Source organism: Protopterus annectens, chromosome 12.part0, assembly GCF_019279795.1.
Source record: "Protopterus annectens isolate FY-2018-M chromosome 12.part0, PAN1.0, whole genome shotgun sequence".
NCBI lineage: Eukaryota > Metazoa > Chordata > Ceratodontiformes > Protopteridae > Protopterus > Protopterus annectens.
This window is the reverse complement of record NC_056746.1, coordinates 950,504,500-950,523,544: the sequence shown is the minus strand read 5'-3', so window position 1 is coordinate 950,523,544 and position 19,045 is coordinate 950,504,500. Positions and strand designations below refer to the sequence as shown.

The window sequence follows — 19,045 nt, the reverse complement described above, 5'->3', positions numbered from 1 at the left end:
CAAGAACAAAGACACTGAGCGCAATCATGAATGCACATGTCTGTGACAGAAGGAAAGAGGCAAGGAGGCATCGTTTTGGGGAACAATGAAGAAAGTAAGTTTGGTCAGTTTGAATAATTTAGCTGAGCGGTACTGCATGAGAGCAGTGAGACCTTAGCTGTACGGCACTGGATGAGGGAAGTGAGACCTCTGCACTGTTACTGCATTCTCTGTATGGTCTGCTCACTGTTCCAAACATGTTTTCTCTTAGTTATGTTATGAACATATAGTTTCAATCTACTAATAAAGGGATCATTAAAAAACAGCAGTATCAAACACATTATTAAAATCTAAACATCACAAAAATGAAGTCTAGACAGAAACAAATGGAAAAGATGTAGCAATATCCTTATTAAACAATGAAGTACCTACTGCTTCAGTAATCAGGCCGTGACATCAGCAGGTGAACTGAGCAAATTATAGTTTATATAATTTATAAAACAGCTGCTTTAATAAATAGCATATACTGTATAAAATGTCAAGTACAACACAATGCTAGCCAAAAATTCTTAGCATCAGGAATTCACTGTTAACAAACTTTGAAAAACAAAGCAAAACACTGAAAAAACATCTGTGCTAAAAACAATGTAGTATTTACTAACCAACTGTGGAATATATACTTCAAATGTGCAAAAATAAAAAAGGTTTGGCAAGAGTTGCTTGATAAATTCAGAGTGCAAATAGCAGTGCATACGTCACCTGTTTTTCACAAACACAGTGTCATTAACTAATGGGATATGTAAACAGTAGTTTCATGCTTAAAGAAAAGCAAAAAGCTGTTTGTTTTTGTCAGTTGTTGCATGCCATGTTCCATATGAAAGATCTTTCCTAAGCAGTTCATTTGTAAAGTGGATGACTATCGTTTTTACAGATGCTTGAAAAATACATCACTATAATTATGAAGTAATGCTTTATTTTCTGATCCTGTAGTTGAAACTGGTAGAAACTCAAAAGGATGTAACCTTTTCTTTAACTGTTTTTCCTGTACAGCAAGCTATGGACTGCCTGGACCAGAGTGACAGAGCCAAATCATAACAAAATTAAGACAAATGTGATAAAGTCATGGTAGCTGACGTGTTTTTCTCATTAGATCTTAGTTATACATCCTTTTCCATGGGTGGCATGATTCTGAACCATCCTGTCTATTCTTGGGTGGCCGTATTGGGCTCATGTGGTTCAATTTCAATGATCAGTCTTCCTTCATCATCATCACTGCTTATGTCACTGTATTCCAAGTGAATTTGTCTTCCAGTCATTCCTAAACTCCTTCTCCTCTTTGATGATTCCACTGATACATGTGAACAGATTACAGACTCTGAATAAGTGCTTTCCTGGTTTTGGTAGCTTATTAGAGAAGGTTCATAATTTTTCTCAGCAGTGTTTGCAGTCTTCTGGCAGGCTCTGTTATTTTTCTCCTTAGCTTGCATTCCATCATTTATATAATCATTTTCACTGACATGATGAACAGAACTTTGTTCGGATGTGAATAATGGTGACTGCCTCCCTTGCAAAAGTGACCGAATGTTTACTTTTTGTGGCACGTGTTTTTCATCTGCTGGCTGCGAGAGCAGCAGATTAAGCACATTCACAGATTTACCTTTTGTGCATGTTTCAGATGTGTGTGCAGGTACTTTGGGTTCTAGACCTGCAACTGTCATCATCAAAGGATTCATTTCATTCTGAACACTTTCCATGACTTGGTTTGTATCAGGGGAAGCCAAAGAGATGGGCTGTAAGCATGTCTCAATGCTCATCTCGACTTGGGTTGTAAACTGCAGCTCCTGCTTGGAAAGACAAACACATGGATGTGAGTGGCTGCCTTTATTATGCATTTGTTGCAGACCATGAAACAAACATTTTAAGTAATGGAACTAATATGCTACTATCACAGCTGAATTTCAGTTCCCAGATATTCTGATTGTTTACTCACTTTCATAACTGTGTAGAACACATAATTTAATTCAACTGCAGACTATAACAGTTATATTCAGAAGACCGATGTGACAAAAGGAAAGCACAGATCAGAATATGTTCAGTTTTGAGAATGTGAGCATTCTGTAATGTCACTCCTTTATGCATATTGAAACACATATGATCATAGGATGATATGAGATTACTAGGCTATCCACCCAGAGGTAATTTTAAGTCTAACTGTTTCATCCCAATGTAATACCATGAAAATACTAGTCAATACCCAAGATTTCACTTAGTGATGACTGCCCATGCCCAAGAGGGTTTCTTACTCACTAAGAGCAACAGCCCTTATTGGCATAACCACAGACTAATTTAGAGCTGTCTCCCTGTTTTAATCTGATTCTGGTTCATTTGAAACTTTTACCTGATTTGCCTATTGATTTTTTTTAACCACATTTATTACTATTTATAGTTCTAGTGGACTGTTGCAATCCAATTCAGCAATCTCATTTGCTATAACATTATCATCCAGCCTATAAGTATTTATTCCCACAGTGAAATGTAGAGCCAACAGCTTTATTGTATGTACAAAGGGCTGGGAATTCCAAGTAAGTGTAGGTCATAAGCTCATGTTGATGAAGTCCCTGCCCTTTGTACATGTAATAAAGCTGTTGGTTCCACATTTCGCTGTGGTAAAGAAATTTATTTTCCACCTCCTTTGAGTTGCAGGATTGTGTTGCTTTTGGTTTACTTGTCTCTTTAGGCAATCCTTCTTCCGTTTCAGAAACATTATAAGCTGAATAAGACAAATTGATTGCAAAGTAGCTGGACAGCACAGGGGTGCAGAAGGTAGCAGTGCTGCTGCACAGTGCTTAATTGTTCTCCAGTTCCACTCTCACCTGGGGAATCGTCCGTGAAGAGTCTGAGATGGGTCTCAACAGCTCAAACAGCACAGCAACAGAACAATATAACCTCTGAAGATGCACCTTATAATTACTGAGATTCTGAGACAGTGCCAAAAAGAAACAGCCTAAACGTTTACAAGTGGTTAATGAAGCAGAAGAAAAATCGGGGGAAGGGGGGGTTTAGGGGAATAAAACAATTAAATAAGAACTGATGTAGGTTAGTAAATACATAACAGTATAATTTTAATGTGCAAGCAACTAACACCTTAATGCATTAGAGAAAATACATTTTAGACTAATGAAAGGCTGCATGCAAATTAAATAAATGTCCATACCAGTTTCTCTTTCTCAAGGGAAATAAACTAAAATTGCTATTTGGTTTCTAACCTATTTAGGCTATATAACAGTTGACACTGAAAAATACTGTACATTTTGAGAAGGATATAACATTGGTCTCTACAGATTTCCAATTTATAGTGTGTCAAGCTGACATTAAAACCATTAGGCAGGTGCAGTCTTAAACCAATGAGAAAGTTTTTTTTTTTGAGTGCTTGTAGAAGATTGATATACTATGGGATGTCAAAGCCTGAGATTTTGAAATATGGCTTTTCAAGACTGCATCTCTCAAACTCACAACTTCTTTGACAGCCCATCCTATCAGATTTGTGGTTAAGTATATACTGGAGCAGAGTATGAGCAGACATTATGCTTTTTTCTTTTAACTGAGGTCTTCCCTATACATCATTCATGTCAGAGCTGTACTCAGTGGTGGCTTCAGGTTTCCATTCTTGCTGGGGAACAGTAATTAGCTGGTGGGGCACTTTGGACACCTGAAGACTCCAAGCCAAAAAAAAAAAAAATAATAATAATAATAATAATAAAGCATGGAAATGCATGATAATAATAAACTTGCAATCAATTTTTAAACATGAAAGACCATTGGCCGATGAAGAAATAAATGTCACAGTCTAGTAAAGCATTTACATATTTTATATATTGAGAAAATATGCACAACACAGAGAATAAAAAAATGTATCATATTGAAGGATTATGATTTGGATGGAATGTTAGTATGCTACAATGTAACCAGTCAAGTCAATAACTAACAATACAACAGAAAAGGGGGAATGGGACAAAGACCTTTGTGCCTCTGCAAAAAGAGAAAATGAATCTCATAACATTGATTCAAGAACAGCAAGTTGTATGTGTTCTATGCTGTTCTGCGTTATAAGGCTATTGATGACATGATAGAAATTATAAAACACTTTTCAGCTAATACTGCACATTTTACCAGCATTCAAGAAAAAATACAGCTTTTTACTGCAGACACTGGTAAACAGCAAAATTAGTTTAAACATTTGCATGCCTGTTAAATGTTCTTTGATGCAGAAGAATGAGCAGTCAATTACCAGCTCCTGGATAACAGTGATAGGTTTGATGCCTCAGAAAGAGTGTGAGATAGGGTCCATCACCACTTGGAGGACTATGAATTGGTAGCCTTAAAAAAACTGCAGTTCGGCTTCTTCTTTTTATGGAGGATTTGTGACTACTGTTAAGAGGTAACAACAGTACTAAGAATACAAATCAGAGTAATTCAGGCAAAAAAGTGAAAAAAAGTTGTCATGTTCTAGACACCTAGAAAGAAGCCACATACTACTGCCAGTCTAATTACATGAAAGTAAAAAAAACAATGTTCCTTATATATAACATGCCTCTTCTAAAAAGAGTTTTAAATGGATCCTCAGAACACATTAATATGGCAGGCCTCATTAAAAAATAAGAAACAGTGATTTCAGCGCATTAAAAAGTCATGAACATTCAGAAGCCATGTATCTGAAACACTTGATGCCCTTAGATGGTAATTTGCACATATGCTATGGTCTTCCATTACAGGAGATTTAAGGTATCACACAGGGAAAGCTCTAACTTGGCTGAGTTTTTCTTGCAGTTTTCACTGAATGGTTGTCTGTGTGACTTTTTACCCCTTGTTTTGGATGTTAGTTGGGGTATGATGCACTCACCTGAATCTTTATTGGCATCAGCTGCATTTAAAGGTCTGATGTTTCTGAAGTATAGACAAACTATCTACTTATGCTGTGCTGTGCTGATAAGGTCAATAAAAAGGCAGAAACGTGCATGTCCACAGCTAGTGGGGCTTGGCTTTATTGGCCTGAATGTAACCATAAAGATTTAAAAAGTAAAAAAGTCACTGACATTCAGAAGCCATGTATATGAAACACTTGATGCCCTTAAGGGATCATTTGCATATATTCCATTAGCCTCCATTGTAGGAGGTTTAAGGTGTCACACATCAAAAACTCTTGCTTGGCTGAATGGTTTGTCTGTTTAACCTTTTAACCCTTTGATTTTAAAATAGCTTAAGGTACAAATATACAATGAAATAAATGAAATATAGTAAGAACCATATATAGAATTGAAAAAGACAAAACTATCAAGAAAATGCTACAACACAAAACACATAGAGAAATACTTTTGACTTGAATACCTTAGGGGTAGCAGAAAATAGGGAATGTCTGATCACAATAACACACTCCAAGTTTTTTTTTGGGGGGGGGGGGATATATGATACTTGCATGATACTTGCAAGATTTTCTGAATGTTGTTATAACTGTCTGTGATTAAGTTTCAGCAGAAGAATTTATATCCATTTGTAGTTTTTTTGCCTTATAAATAGTGTAAAAAGAAAATGTATGTTGCAACCATGTGATTGTTCTGGAAAGCAAAGGGAGACTGAACAAAAAAAAAAGAACTTGTTATAAGTACAAATTACACATTTTAACAATTCTGCGAGCTTTGTTCATAGTTGCTAGTAAATGTTCCATGTTTTACCCATTTATGCCACATTTTGAAAGTTGTGTAGTATTCCATTTTTTGAAGCTAGAAACTTGGCTATGGTTGCAGTTTCTCTAATTGTTCTTGTTGTTGGTATAGATCCAGCGTAATAATCTGTCTGAGAAGAGACCTCAGAGGTTTCTAACTAAGAAGAAGATGAAGGGACTCCAGCACGTGCCTTACACAGACTGACTAAAGTCCCTGTCACTATATTCAGTACTGTATAGACTTCTTAAGGGAAACTTATACCTGGCTTACAGAGCAATCTCTGACCCAAAACTAATGAAGCTGCATATCTGTAAATCAAACGGGACTAGAGCTAACCATTCCAGGGACCTAAATATGGCCTGTAACTTGAATAGGATGTGCTGGAGGGATAGATTTGTCTCCCTGTGACTGCCATGTCTTTGAAAAAGGCTGCCAATTCATGTGAAGTAAAGTGCCTCTATGACACTGTTCAAAAGGAACCTGGACAAGTGCATGGAGCACCATAAATTCTTACCTGGGATAGCGTCCACAACCATCCTGAACATGGGCAGTTATTACTAAATACAGTCCTGGGTATTGACTAGAGTATCTATGGTATTACTTTGCAATGAAATGGCTAGGCTTGAAATGGCCTCTGGGTCTATAGCCTAGTAACCTCCTATTATTCTATGATTGAATTAAGACTAGAAACATTTCTTTAAATTTTCTGCTGATATTTATTCAGTTTAGTGTGGTTTGACATTGCCTTACATCTAAAGCAACACCAAGAAAACTAGAGAAACTGCAACCATAGTCAAGTTTCTATCTTCAAAAACCAGAACACTACACAACTTTCAAAATGTGGAATAAAGGGGCAGAAGTTACTGTGTGTTTGTGTCCAAAGATCAGAGTTCATACTTCTTATTGTCCGAAAAATGCATGTTGACGCAAAAGGTGCTATTATTATTTTTTAAGTGAATTAGAGTAATATTTGAAAGGTGTTCCTGATTTTGAGCTTTTATTGTGCTATTATTTTTGGCTTTGCCTGGAATTCTTGTGCAAAGAAGTTGAGAGCTATAGTATCTGGTGTTCTGCCAGTGTTTATAAAACTCCTTGAAAGAGAAAACCACCCCTGAAAATCAGAAGCATCATCTCTTCCTAAAGTCCAGGGTGTGCAATGCGATCGGTCACTCTGGGCTGCTGATGTCTAATGCTTACTTTGCTCATGTTCATTATCAGCTTTATCCTAAAATGGTCATACCACAGCCATGTTCAGTTAAAGAGCATAATCAGAAAATTAATACATTTTCCCTTGTCCAACCAGCAGCAGCTCTTGTGAGGCTCCCACACAGTCAAGGATGATTAAGGGGTCCTCCTGCAGTCATGGATATTGCAGATACCTAAAGCTAGGTATGTTGTTCATTTTAGTGGAGAAAATGTCCATCAGTACGATTTAACTAAGCCAGGGGGCAGTATGCCAGAGGTAAAATATTTAATGGAATTGTGAAGCCTGTTACTTGACAAAACACTGTTTATAACCTGAGATATCTTTGAATTTTAAATAAGAGTTATTACCAACCTGGTTTATTAAGTGCACAAGGTTGCTGTACTAGCTTTTGTTGGTTTGACTGACATGTTACAAAATCAAAACAAGATAACTTTGCTGTTGTTGGGGGGCCCCAGGACCAGAAGCATTACAAGCTGTCAAAAAAGTGATTTCCAGTTGGTGTAGTGAGCCAAACTTTATAGGTTCACAAGTTCATTGCCGGCTATGGAGAAAGTATCCCTTTTCACAGGGATGACCCAGGAGCACTATCTAAGTGACTTGTTCAAATCATACAGTAGACAAATGGGGATGGAAGGATTCAAACTATGTACTTTTGATTACTAAACTAATGTCTTTTCCCAGTTAGGGGTCACCACACAGAACTCTGGTCCGTTAATGATTGACAGTGGATTTTTACAGTGCCAAGGTGCCAGCCCAATGCCCAATCATTCACACATGCACCTACCTGCATGTCTATAAACATCACTCGACCATGGGGAGGACATGCAGACTCCACACAGATGGCGCTCCAGCCAAGAATCGAACCAGAGAACCTCTTGCTGTAGGGCAACAATGCTAACCGCTGCACCACCGCAGATTTTGATTACAAGAAGTAGTTTGTTGACAGCTCAGAGCCTTAAGTGCCAGACAACTCTAATTCTCTTAAATAGTTAACACAGTGACAACAACAACAGGTGTTGCATCCATATGCATTTTTTGAACAATATAGACTGAAACTCTAGTGACTGAAATTATTGACTTAACTGTAATCCTCAGTGATTTACCAAAAGAAAAAGTTAATAAAGGTCAAGCCTTTTGTTATCTGTGGTACAGGGTTTGATTCTTTCTGGGTCTATTTTTCCCTACTGTGTGACTCTGAATAAGTAACTTAATTGGACAGTGCTCCCGGGCCATCTTACCTTGCAGACACATAAAAAAATGAACATTTTCCAAATGACAACATTATAAAAACTTTAATGATTGGCATTACTGATGAATGTAATCCTCAGTGATATAAGATTTAACTTTAGTTACAATAATAACATATTTAGCATTAAGCATAAACTGCATTTGTAAACATCAGAAATCATTATTTTAGAAAAAACAAAGTATTAAACTAAGTATTAAACATAATAATCTGGTGAACAAGAACCTTCAACCTTGTTAGCCAATGGAAGGAGTTTCTGTATGAATATTTGTGATGTTATTAACAGGGATATTCATTGTAATGCATTGTCAGAGTGTTCTGAGGCATACCTATCAAAAAACTGTGCCTCTTGTTCAGTTTAAATAATGTTTCAGCAATGATCTGGCAAATTGTTATCTCTGTATCTCTCTCTACTATGCTTTTCTTATCTTAGAGACAAAAGTGTATGCATGTGTCCACTAGAATGTCTAAGATATACTTAGGCTTGTTTATTATATGACAGGTATGACTTTAATAGAAAATACATTAAAGTGCTTCTCTTACAGTTTCCTGCAAGAAACTAGTGCATTTCTATTAAAAATGTCAGGACCACAAACCAGAAGATCACAACATAGAACATAATAATCTGATAGGAAGCACAGAGTAATTACCCTTCTTGGCAGTTGAATGCTGCTTTTTGTTCAGTTGAGAATCCCCAATGGTTACATCAGTGTTTATTTTCTAATTATAAAATTCCTTATTAAACATTGCTGTATGATAACAAAAATTGTAGCACTGTGCTACAAGCCATGCATTGATAGAAAATATTTTTCTGGCTCTCCACAACTGACAATTAGCTGACTCCAGGGCATTTCCTCATTTACTGGGTCTACCAGACTCTCCATCCTCTCCTAGAATAACTCCTGCCCATGCTTGTGGCACATTAGGACACTGAGGCATGTGGGTAGCATTACATTGCTGCCAAGATGTACTTTCCAGTTGCTTTAGTCTGCTAGCCTTTATAGGTTCATAAGGTCATAGGTAAGTACTAGACTAGCTGCCGTTGCAGGCCATTTTAATTCTATCCAGTTTCTCTTTTTGTGCTCAAAATCACCTATCCCATTTGGGTTTAGATTGGCCTTACCCATCCCGTGGTCAATAATTATATATTACCCTTAATGAGAATAACTGGGATCATACCATATATAATTTGAGGGGACCCATGCATTGGATAAAGCATATAGGAGCTGCCTCTGTCCATTAGTAGTACAGGGGGCAGTCCTGCGGTAAATTTTCTCTTTCTCACCCATAGATCTAAGTTGTGCTTGAATATGAACAGGGATGAACTTTGTTTTATATGATAGGAAGTTAGAAAGTCTGTTTCACAGCATCAGCATCCTCTGTGAGATAAACCTTTTCTTCCAAACTGTTCTGTTGATGTTGCAAAATAAGTTTACATCTGTAGACAAGAGTATTTCTGATGTCATTTGACTTGCTGATGTGCAGTAAATCCATCAGTAATGGGTTGAGGGATGCCTTGTATGCCAGACACAGGTAACCTTTTAGCAGTCTGTAGGATACCAGGTATAGTGACAGGGCTTTGAGTTGGCCCTTGTAGGACATGTTGTTTAGGCCTTGTATCCTTTTAGTAATATATCTCTGTTGGTGCTCCAGTTGTTGCATGTGTCTGGACAGATACATGTCAAAGGGGGCATTATATTCAACGAGTGGCCTAATGAGGGCTGAGTAAATGGGGGAATGACATCCCTAGATCTAGACATAATCTCTTTGTTTATAAGCTTTGCATTTTCTTAATTCAATGGCCAAATATAGGTCAAAAGTTAGGTCACTGTCCATATAAGTTCCCAAATCCTGAATGACTGGGTCAACTCTTAGGGGTGTATTGTCAATGTGGTAGTTACTTGGGGTAGACAACTTCCCAAAAGATACACCAATATATTTTTGGCATTTAATTTCAGCCCATAATTTTGGTACAAGTTATTTATTTGGGACAAACCTTCCTGGGTATTCAATGACTGCTCCTAACTTGCAGTCATTTGCAAATTCTGTCATCCAGAACTGTTTGATATTGGCTTTTACTTCAATAACATAGATGTTAAACAGAAAAGGTCCCAGCACAAAACCCTGGGGGACTCCACTGGTGACTGGGCTCTTTGTAGAGGTAACTCCTCCTGTTGTGATTATCTGCATTCTATCTTTCTACCAGCCAGCAATCCAATGGGTGACATAAGAGTTTATTCCCAGTTTATTTATCTTTTTTACAGTGCCTGGGTGGGAATTGCATCAGAAACTTTGTCCAGGTTGAGGTGTGCAGTCTCTTATGTTATGTCTGTTCCATGCCTTAACTTTTCTTCTCTCCTCTTCCCCTTGGTATTCACTCATAATGTCCAGGGCTAGATGTGCAATGGAGCATGCTGGAGTATCATTCTACATTTGTAACTCAACTAGTACACCAGCTGCTTTAAGGATTATTCACCCTGTGTGTCCCCAATCCCACTAGGAATCAACTGTCAAAGGTGCCTGAGTATATCCCTCCTCACCAAGATGGGACTGCCTATTCTCCCCTTGTCAGCACCACAGACATCTGAGCTGGTAACTGAACCCTAGTTGCCAAAGGCATAGTCAGAGTTTTAACCCTCTACATTGTGGCACTTGTATGACAGAAAATGATTGATGCAAAAGGCCTCTACCAATAAGTTTGGCTTGCCAACCTTTATGCCTGTTCTTATTTGCCTTTAAATAGTTAACAGGTACCCAAGGCAACTATTATGAAAACAAAAGTGTGTGATGTGCCTTGTATTTCTGTACTGAAATTTTCCCCTTTTTACTTGTTTTACATATATTCCTCATCAAAGCCTAATATTTTCAAACATTTAATGAGTTCTTCTTTGCCTTCTTATAGTAATAAACTAGCATTCTGAGTGGAAACAGGGATATGTAGTACCCTAATTGACATTAATTTTGCATTGCTAATACTTAGAGAGCCTGTAACTACATAACAGATTAACTCACACACTTCTCCTTTTCTGGGATGTCTTGCTCAAGACCTATACCAATAAAAATGATGTTTCTTTCCTTTGATTTTCTGTGTGTCTTAGTATACTTCATTTGACCTTACATTAGAAGATCTTGTCTTGCAAATCATACCTTTATCTTTTGTTCAATGAACCAGGTATAGTATTGTGTTCACTAATCCAATATGCTCCATTTTGAATGCCAGAAGTCCTTTAAGTCTTTGCACAAACCTAACATTATTTCAAACCTATCTACCCATGCTTCAGATGTTAATGCTGGAAATAAGCTGCTATCATACAGTACAATTTGTATAAATTTATATCAATAGGTCTTGCCACCTCCAAATGTGTCTTGTCTTTGCATAGCAGCTCTAGAAGAGCCAGTATTGTCACATATCACCTGGAATTTAGGAAGATCTCCTGATGCAGCTCTTCAGTCTTCTTGAGGATTGGGGACAAGGACGGGGAATAGCTAGGAAGATTAGTTCTTCATAGTGATACCTCATTTATTCCCTTATCTTATTTCCTTGGGGATTTTGAGATTGCCTGTTTCATTACTTAAACATGATGCTTTCTTGAGATACTGTATCACATTTTTTCTGTGCATTTTTGCATTCTTTGTTTTTGAATAACTATCTCTGACTGCTTGGTTTGCACAATGCTCCTGGGAAATAACTAAATTTTAGAGCCTCACTCACGGTTTAATTTTCTTAAAACAGACTTACTCAGATGTTCTTAACTGTAGAACTGTGTGTCTGTGCATGTGTGAGTCTATGTACTGATAGAGGTAGAGTAAAAAGTATAACGTTATTCCCTGAGTAATGCATATAGTCCTCCTTACAGTTCCTTTCTTCTTTGGAGACAGAACTGTGTGTAGGATAGTGTGGTATTTTGATAAATATTACTTGTGTTATCTCTCAGTTTGCTAGTATATCTCAGACAAAAAAAAGTGTGTGGTCTCACAGAAGGGTCTGCTACTCAAAAAGACAGACTAAGATAGCATGTTTTACTCATGTGCTTCCTGTTTTTCCTTTTTACATTTTCAAAGTGATTTTTTTTTTTCAAATACCAATATGTTTTCCTTTTGAAAGCCTTTAGAATTTGCCAGTTCTGATGGACCCTGCTGCATCTTTAAGATGTCTTGACTTCATGCCATCTCTCATCTTATAGGAGTCAGTTTATTTTCAGCTGGATCCTACTTCAGCATGCTTTTTACAAACTATGATTTCTTACCCATCCAGCAATAGGTAACTGGATACAATTACTTCTTTACCTCTGTTTCCTCTCTGTGTTTATTAAATATTGTAAGTAGAGACAAACACACACAGCTGCACCATTTTCTGTCACTTCTGTTAGTATTACTGGCTCAGACAACTGATATGTATTTCTTCTTTTTTTGTTCACCACTGCCACAGACTTCATAATGCAACTCCATTGTTCATGGCCATTCTGACTTTACTGATGAGATAACCTTCTGTTTATCAGTATTAGTCCTCCATTAGTATTAGTCCAGCATTTATTTCTTTTTTTTCTTCTAGTTCTCATGAGTAGGTTGGACTGCAGAGCACATGTAAGATAAAAACAGTAGCTGGAAGCCAACCTCTTCAAACAGCTGGGGGCCCTTTTTAATATCCAGTTCAGATGCCATTGCTTTTTTTCATCATGTCTAGCTTCTTCTCATCTGTCTCATTGCAAACATCAGGTTGGTTGTGCTGCATCCTAATTTGAATCCAGACTGCACATCTCCCAGCTTACTTTCTACTACCCTGTGTATTTGTTTATCAATCACCCTGTCCAGAACTTTTCATTCAGTTTGACAGGAATGGGATACCTCTGCACTGCCTACTATGGGGATGATTCATTTCTTTGTTCTTGCACACTGGCATTACTATGCTTATTCTCCAGTCCTCTGGATACAACTTTCTCTCCATACTGTTGTGAGTATCTTCAGGAGTCATTTCTTCCTCATCTCACCTAGCATCTTGATCATATCTGCTGTGACATCATCTGAGCATGCTGCTTTCCCTGACTTTATTTTCCTTAGTGCTATTCTTACTTCTTCTAAGGTGGGCTCCTTTTATTCTTTCATTGTAGGCTGTGTCTGATGCAGTACAGCTTATGTGGGGGTTTCTTCATTCACCAGCTGCAGGAAGTGCTCCTTCCATCTGCATCTGCCTTAGATGTTCTGTGAACTTGTGAACAGGTTGTTGCTGGCATCTCTTAAGAAGAGTATCTGACTGTCTTCTTTATCTTTATGTCTTTGCCTTGCAATCTGATAGAGTTTCTTTCTGCCATCTACTGAATCACTTTTCAGAAGCTGGCAGAGTGTCTCTGATGCCTTGCTCTTTGCTATTACAACTCTTTGCTTAGCCTCCTTGTTAGCCAACCATTATTCCTTCTTAGCCTGTTCTGTCTTTTCTGTCTCTCACTTCTTCCTGCATTCCTTCTTACTTTTTCATAAATTCCTAGACTTCTGCTTTCCACCACCAGATTTCCTTATGTCACTTGCTTCCATACTTGGCTTGGTCACATGTCTGTTTTATAGTCCTTACACATTCTCTTTTGAGGTGCTGCCATTCTTCTTCAACTCCACCTATTTCCTCTTCTTCCTGAGGTGCTAGAGCCCAGAGTAATTCACTAAACTCTTGTGTTTTCTCTCCAGTCAACTTCCACAACTTCACCCCAGTCTCTGTTGACCATAGAGCCCTCTCTGACCAATGCTTGCAGCTGATTGTGGCAACCAGGGGTTTAAGCTGTGGGCCAACTGCTTCACTGTGGTTGACTTTGCAATCACTGATTCTACCCCAATGCTGTTTCCTTACTAGATGGAAGTCTACCTGAGTTGCATGTTGGCCACCCTCATATGTGATTTTGTGAATAATGACTATCTTTCTTGCTGATCTGTGTGTTAGCCACCATCAAGCCATTTGCCAGACAGAAGTCTAGAATGGCCTCATCTTCTTCATACCTCTTGCCACACCCACATAGACCCAGGCAGTCCTCATATCCTCTTTTATCCGATAGGTGTGTTTATTGTTTGAGTGTGGTGCACCTTGATGTCAAGGGCCAGACATGCACTGTTTTTGGTGCCAGGAGGGCCAAGTTAGTTTTGAAAGGTCTTTTGCAGCCTTCTCCTTCTCCTGTCAACAAGCATAGTAGGAAGTCCAAGAAGGACAGGGAAAAGGTGAAGGAAAAATATTCTAAAAAATCTGCCCATGAATCCAAGCCCAAGGACAAGAAAGAGCACAAACACTCCTCTTCTTCCATCAAGGGCGAGCCTTATCTGAAGATTCACTGATCTTCAGTTTCTTTGACTTCTAATCCATGTGCACTTTTGGCATGATCTCAGCACTAGCACCCGTGATTGCAGTTCTGTATTCTATCCTTCAACTTTCCTACATGTGGTATCCCTACTCCATTTATTTCCATGAATCCTTCTACTTCTTCAGCCAGGGTCCATTCTCCTTTCTTTTCCTAATACCCAGGCTGTATTTTCTCTAGAACCACCCCTTTCTACCATTCAGATCCAGACTTCTCCCTTCTGGATCCAAAGTTTGGATCCAACTACTAAGAAGCCTTTGAAGCCAGCATCTGTGGATTCTTTCTGGTCCACCAGGTCAGTTGGGAGTCTTAAATCTTCTGAGTTAGAGAAACTGATGAATTTCTTCCTTCAGGTCCTGATAGACCTAGGGATCATTCCTGCCTCCTTGGCTCTGAGGCCTGAGTCCATGGCACATTCATTTCTGAGTCTGATTTTTCCTCCTCTATCCTCTTCAATTCTTGGGTTCTTTGGTTTGGCTGTTCAGTTAACGTCCCCTCAGTTGGTGCCAACAACTTGACCAGTTCAGACACCAGCACCATCCTTGATATTCTCGATTATGTCCAAGTCACAAATGGGTACATCTCTGGGCTAAGTGATTGGGGCTGCCCCGCCCCCCCAAGGATAGGGGTGGACTTTCTGAGTTTTGGAGTCATCCCTGCCTCTGGCTGCTTTGGCCTTATCACAGCACCTTTCTCAACATTGGAGATGACTGGGTTAGCACCAGACACCAGGTTCCCACTTAGATCTTTGGATCCGAATGGTGTCAGTTCTGCCCATCAGGCCTTGGTTTCACTTTTGACATTGTGGACAGGATCCTCTCTCTTTAGGAGACAAGGTTCTTGACAGCTGGTTCAGGACCATCCGGATCCCTTCCTTCTTCTGTGTCCTTGACTATGTATCAGACTGCTCTGGAACAGTCCACATCTATAAGCTACTAGACCACCCTGCATTCACGATCATCCGCCTTTTTTGTATTGTCACCTGCTTCTCTCCCGGGGGTGGGATCTATGCAATGAATAAGTGTAATAGGAAGCACTTGGACTCCCCTAAGGAGTCCCTCATTGAGGATACTGACCTAGATGAATGGGAAGGGCCCTGCATGTCCTCTCACAAGGATGCCTTGTTCTGTGATTTACTCAAATTATTGAAGCAGCATGGGGTTGGAACACTGAAGCACTTTTCCCAAGGATTTGGTATTTCTGGAGGTATTCAGAATTGTCCCATCCCTGTCCTAGGGGACCCCCCCCCCCCCCGGTGCCCTTGTTGACCTGATATCCCAGGGGACCTGAAGAGACCCCAGTAATGTCCTGGTTCTGCTCAAAGATATAAGATACACCCCACTGGAGGAAGTGTATGGTGGGAGACACAGCTGTGATTGCAGTAGCCTCCAAAAAGGACATCTCAGAAGGCTGTTCCATAGTCCATCTGCCCTTCATGGAGTTTCTAGCTTTAGACTGTTTGGAAAAGTGCACTTGCACTTCAGCTGCATTCACCCTTTGTGAGCTGAATTATCTTGCCCATTGGACAAGGTTTCAGAGAGACTTCATCTCAGAAGTGTCAAAAGTGGTGAATACACAGAAGCCCCCAGACTGTCAGAAGACCCTGGAGGCTCAGTTGTCAACTACACAGTCTATTGCAATGTATCCATGGGGCTTTTGTCAAATGCTGCTGATGGTATGTTCCTCTCTACAGGCACCACTATCACTATATGCTACCATGCCTGGATGTACTTATTGAACTTTGTGGACCATTTTAAGGTTTCATTATCAATGCCCCTTTTGATGGATCCTCAATCTTTGGTTCCAAAATCAAAGAGACTCTTACCAGAAATGAAAAGGATTGCTGTCTGCTGTTGGACTCTGCGTCTAAACCCCTTGGTGGTCATTACCTAGGAACCAGAAAGGGGGGGGGTGTCTCTTTTTTTTGTAAATCATAGAAAACTTTCCAAGTCACTCCTAATGATGATTACCCTCCAGGTGTGGGGGGTTAACTTTAACGGATACGACCCAAGGTGGAGGGACAATCTGCAGAACTACAGCTTCCATGGATCCTTCTTGGTCAAGCTCTTCAAGCACTTATGAAAGGTTCCAAAAAGAACGTTGGTAAAGGACATCAAACAGATACCAAGAAAACAACAAACAGATGTCCTGAGCCAGAAACACACCATAAGCGCCACACAGCAGGAAAATACACTTGTAGAGTTTTGTAAAATTGTTTTAATCGTAGAAAACCACCATATAAAATCAAACAAACCAGGTTAAGTGCTTTCTTCCCTGTACAACACTTAGGGGACATCTTCAGAAACAAATACACATTCCCATATAATCAACCTGTTTATAAACCCAAAAAATCAATCAATCAATTAATCAATTAAATATTAAACTACATTAAATTGAACATTGAAATATATGATTTAGACAAAATTCTATGTGATACAAATGTTCACAATTGAATAACAATAAATACATTAAATAAATTGAGGAATTTATAAATTGGAGAATTTATAAAATGAATGCCCTTTTCCTTAAAATGGGCACAAGGGACAAAGAATCATTTAAACCTGGTGCCTCCAAGACATTTAATTTAATAATCCAATGAATTCATTCAGGTCCACTAGAAGTTCCCACCAACCTCCTCTGGGGTTGTGTGGTACAACTTCTAATATACCAAATTTAAAAGTCGTGTCACCCTGGCAAACTAAAGTGTGTCTATAAAGTGCATTATTCATGTTGTTCTTACTAATAGCATATAGATGCTCATATACGGGTCTTAAAAATTCCTAGTGGTTTTACCCACATAGTAATTATCACATTTCTGACACACAGAAATGTATATTACACCTTTGGTGTTACAATTGCCATTTTGTAAAAAAAAAATGCCTCTATGATGGCCTTTAAGATGTACTATATCCTTATTTAAAATAAAAGTGCATTGGTTGCAATTTCCACATCTAGTTGTTCCTTTTGTATCCAAGGGTCTTGGTATAACCACCTCCTCCATTAGATTTTTGAAATTATTTCCTGCTTTATAAATAAAATTTGGCGATCGACTCAAAAGTCTAAAAATGTCAACATTACCCTTATAAATATTCCAATTCCTTTGTATAATTCCCCTAAGTTCTTTCACCAACCCCAAAGATTATAACCATACTTGTATTGTAAATACCATTCCTTGTAAAACTATTCACAGTTTTTTGTATTGTTTCACTACTACTTAACAGGGGTCTGTATTTAGTTTCCCAGCCACCCTTTATTTCTTCTACTATATTGTCTAGAAGTTTATGGGGATATCCCCTCACTTCAAACATTTTCTTGATGTTAACTAGTTCTTCTATAAATGTCTCTCTAGTGGAACACATCCTACTGGCCTTAACCAACTGGTCCTTAAATATGTTCCTTTTAGTATGAATTGGATGGATACTCTGAAAATCCAAATAACTATTATAAAATGTTTCCTTCCTATGGATTTTTGAAACAAATGTTTGGCTTGTAACATCCTTAAATATAGTGACATCCAAATAATCAATACTGCTCTTAGAATGCCTAGCTGTGAATTTAAAATAAGGACAGATCATATTCATATATTTCATAAATTCTTTTAAATCAACAGAGTCATTCTTCCATAAAATAAATACGTCATCCAAAAAACAGATGTAGGTGTACCAATAGGGTTTATATATGCTAGTAAAAATATACTTCTTTTCCCATGCATAAAGTACCATGTTGGCATATATGGGGGCGCACGTAGTACTCATTGCTACCGCCTGTACTTGTCTATAGAACTCATCTTCAAAGGTGAAAAAATTATTGGTTAGGACATATTCCATAACGACCATAAGGAAATTGACCATTGTGTCCGAAAAAGGAGTGAGCTCCCTAACAGCCTCATGAAAATGTTCCAACCCTTCATTATGAGGGATAGAAGTAAATAAATCGACAATGTCAATGTTGGAAAAAATAACATTGTTGTCATACCATTCACCTTTGAATTTGGACAAAAGATCCCACGACTCCTTAAGTAAGTAATCAATGGGCTCAACAAAATTCTTAAGTATTCTGTCCACAAATGTACTTAAAGTATGGGTAGAACTATTCTTAGATGAAATAATCACCCTAAATGGGGGTTGGTCAATAGATTTGTGTACTTTGGGAATAACAAAGACCTTGGGCACTAGTGGATAGTCGGTGGTCAAAAAATTAAACAAATAACCCTCTGTAATAAACAATCTTCCAAAAATAACTGTATTTTTCTGTGTGCTAAATTAACCTCAATTCTGGATGTCGTTTGGTATTTATCGGTGTCTGAAAACATAACGGTAAGTTGGTCTATATAGTCAATGGTGTTGAATAATACAACCCCTCCCCCCTTGTCAGGCTTCATTATTCTAAGCATAGTGTTAGGCCTACATTCTTTAAAAAGAGTGGATTTGTCCTTGGTTAAATTGAAATGTCTCACATTATTTGCTTTCTCAAAAGCCGAAATTATGGGGTGCAGGGGTGGATTGTAACAACTTCTCTTCTTTAATTTAATGTTACCCTCATCAAATTGCTTGTCTTG

The 19,045-nt window shown here is 38.3% G+C and overlaps 1 protein-coding gene across 3 annotated transcripts in view; it reads right to left on the bottom strand.

The window, feature by feature from the left end:
- Positions 1-443: 443 nt before the first annotated feature.
- Positions 444-19,045, bottom strand: part of ZNF831 (zinc finger protein 831) — a 1,505,884-nt gene continuing 1,487,282 nt past the window's right edge. For all 3 annotated transcript variants that reach the window (XM_044089983.1, XM_044089982.1, XM_044089984.1), the window contains one exon: positions 444-1,820. In XM_044089983.1, coding sequence (XP_043945918.1) covers positions 1,182-1,820 — 639 coding nt within the window. In that variant the 3' untranslated portion in view covers positions 444-1,181. The remainder of the gene's footprint in view (positions 1,821-19,045) is intronic.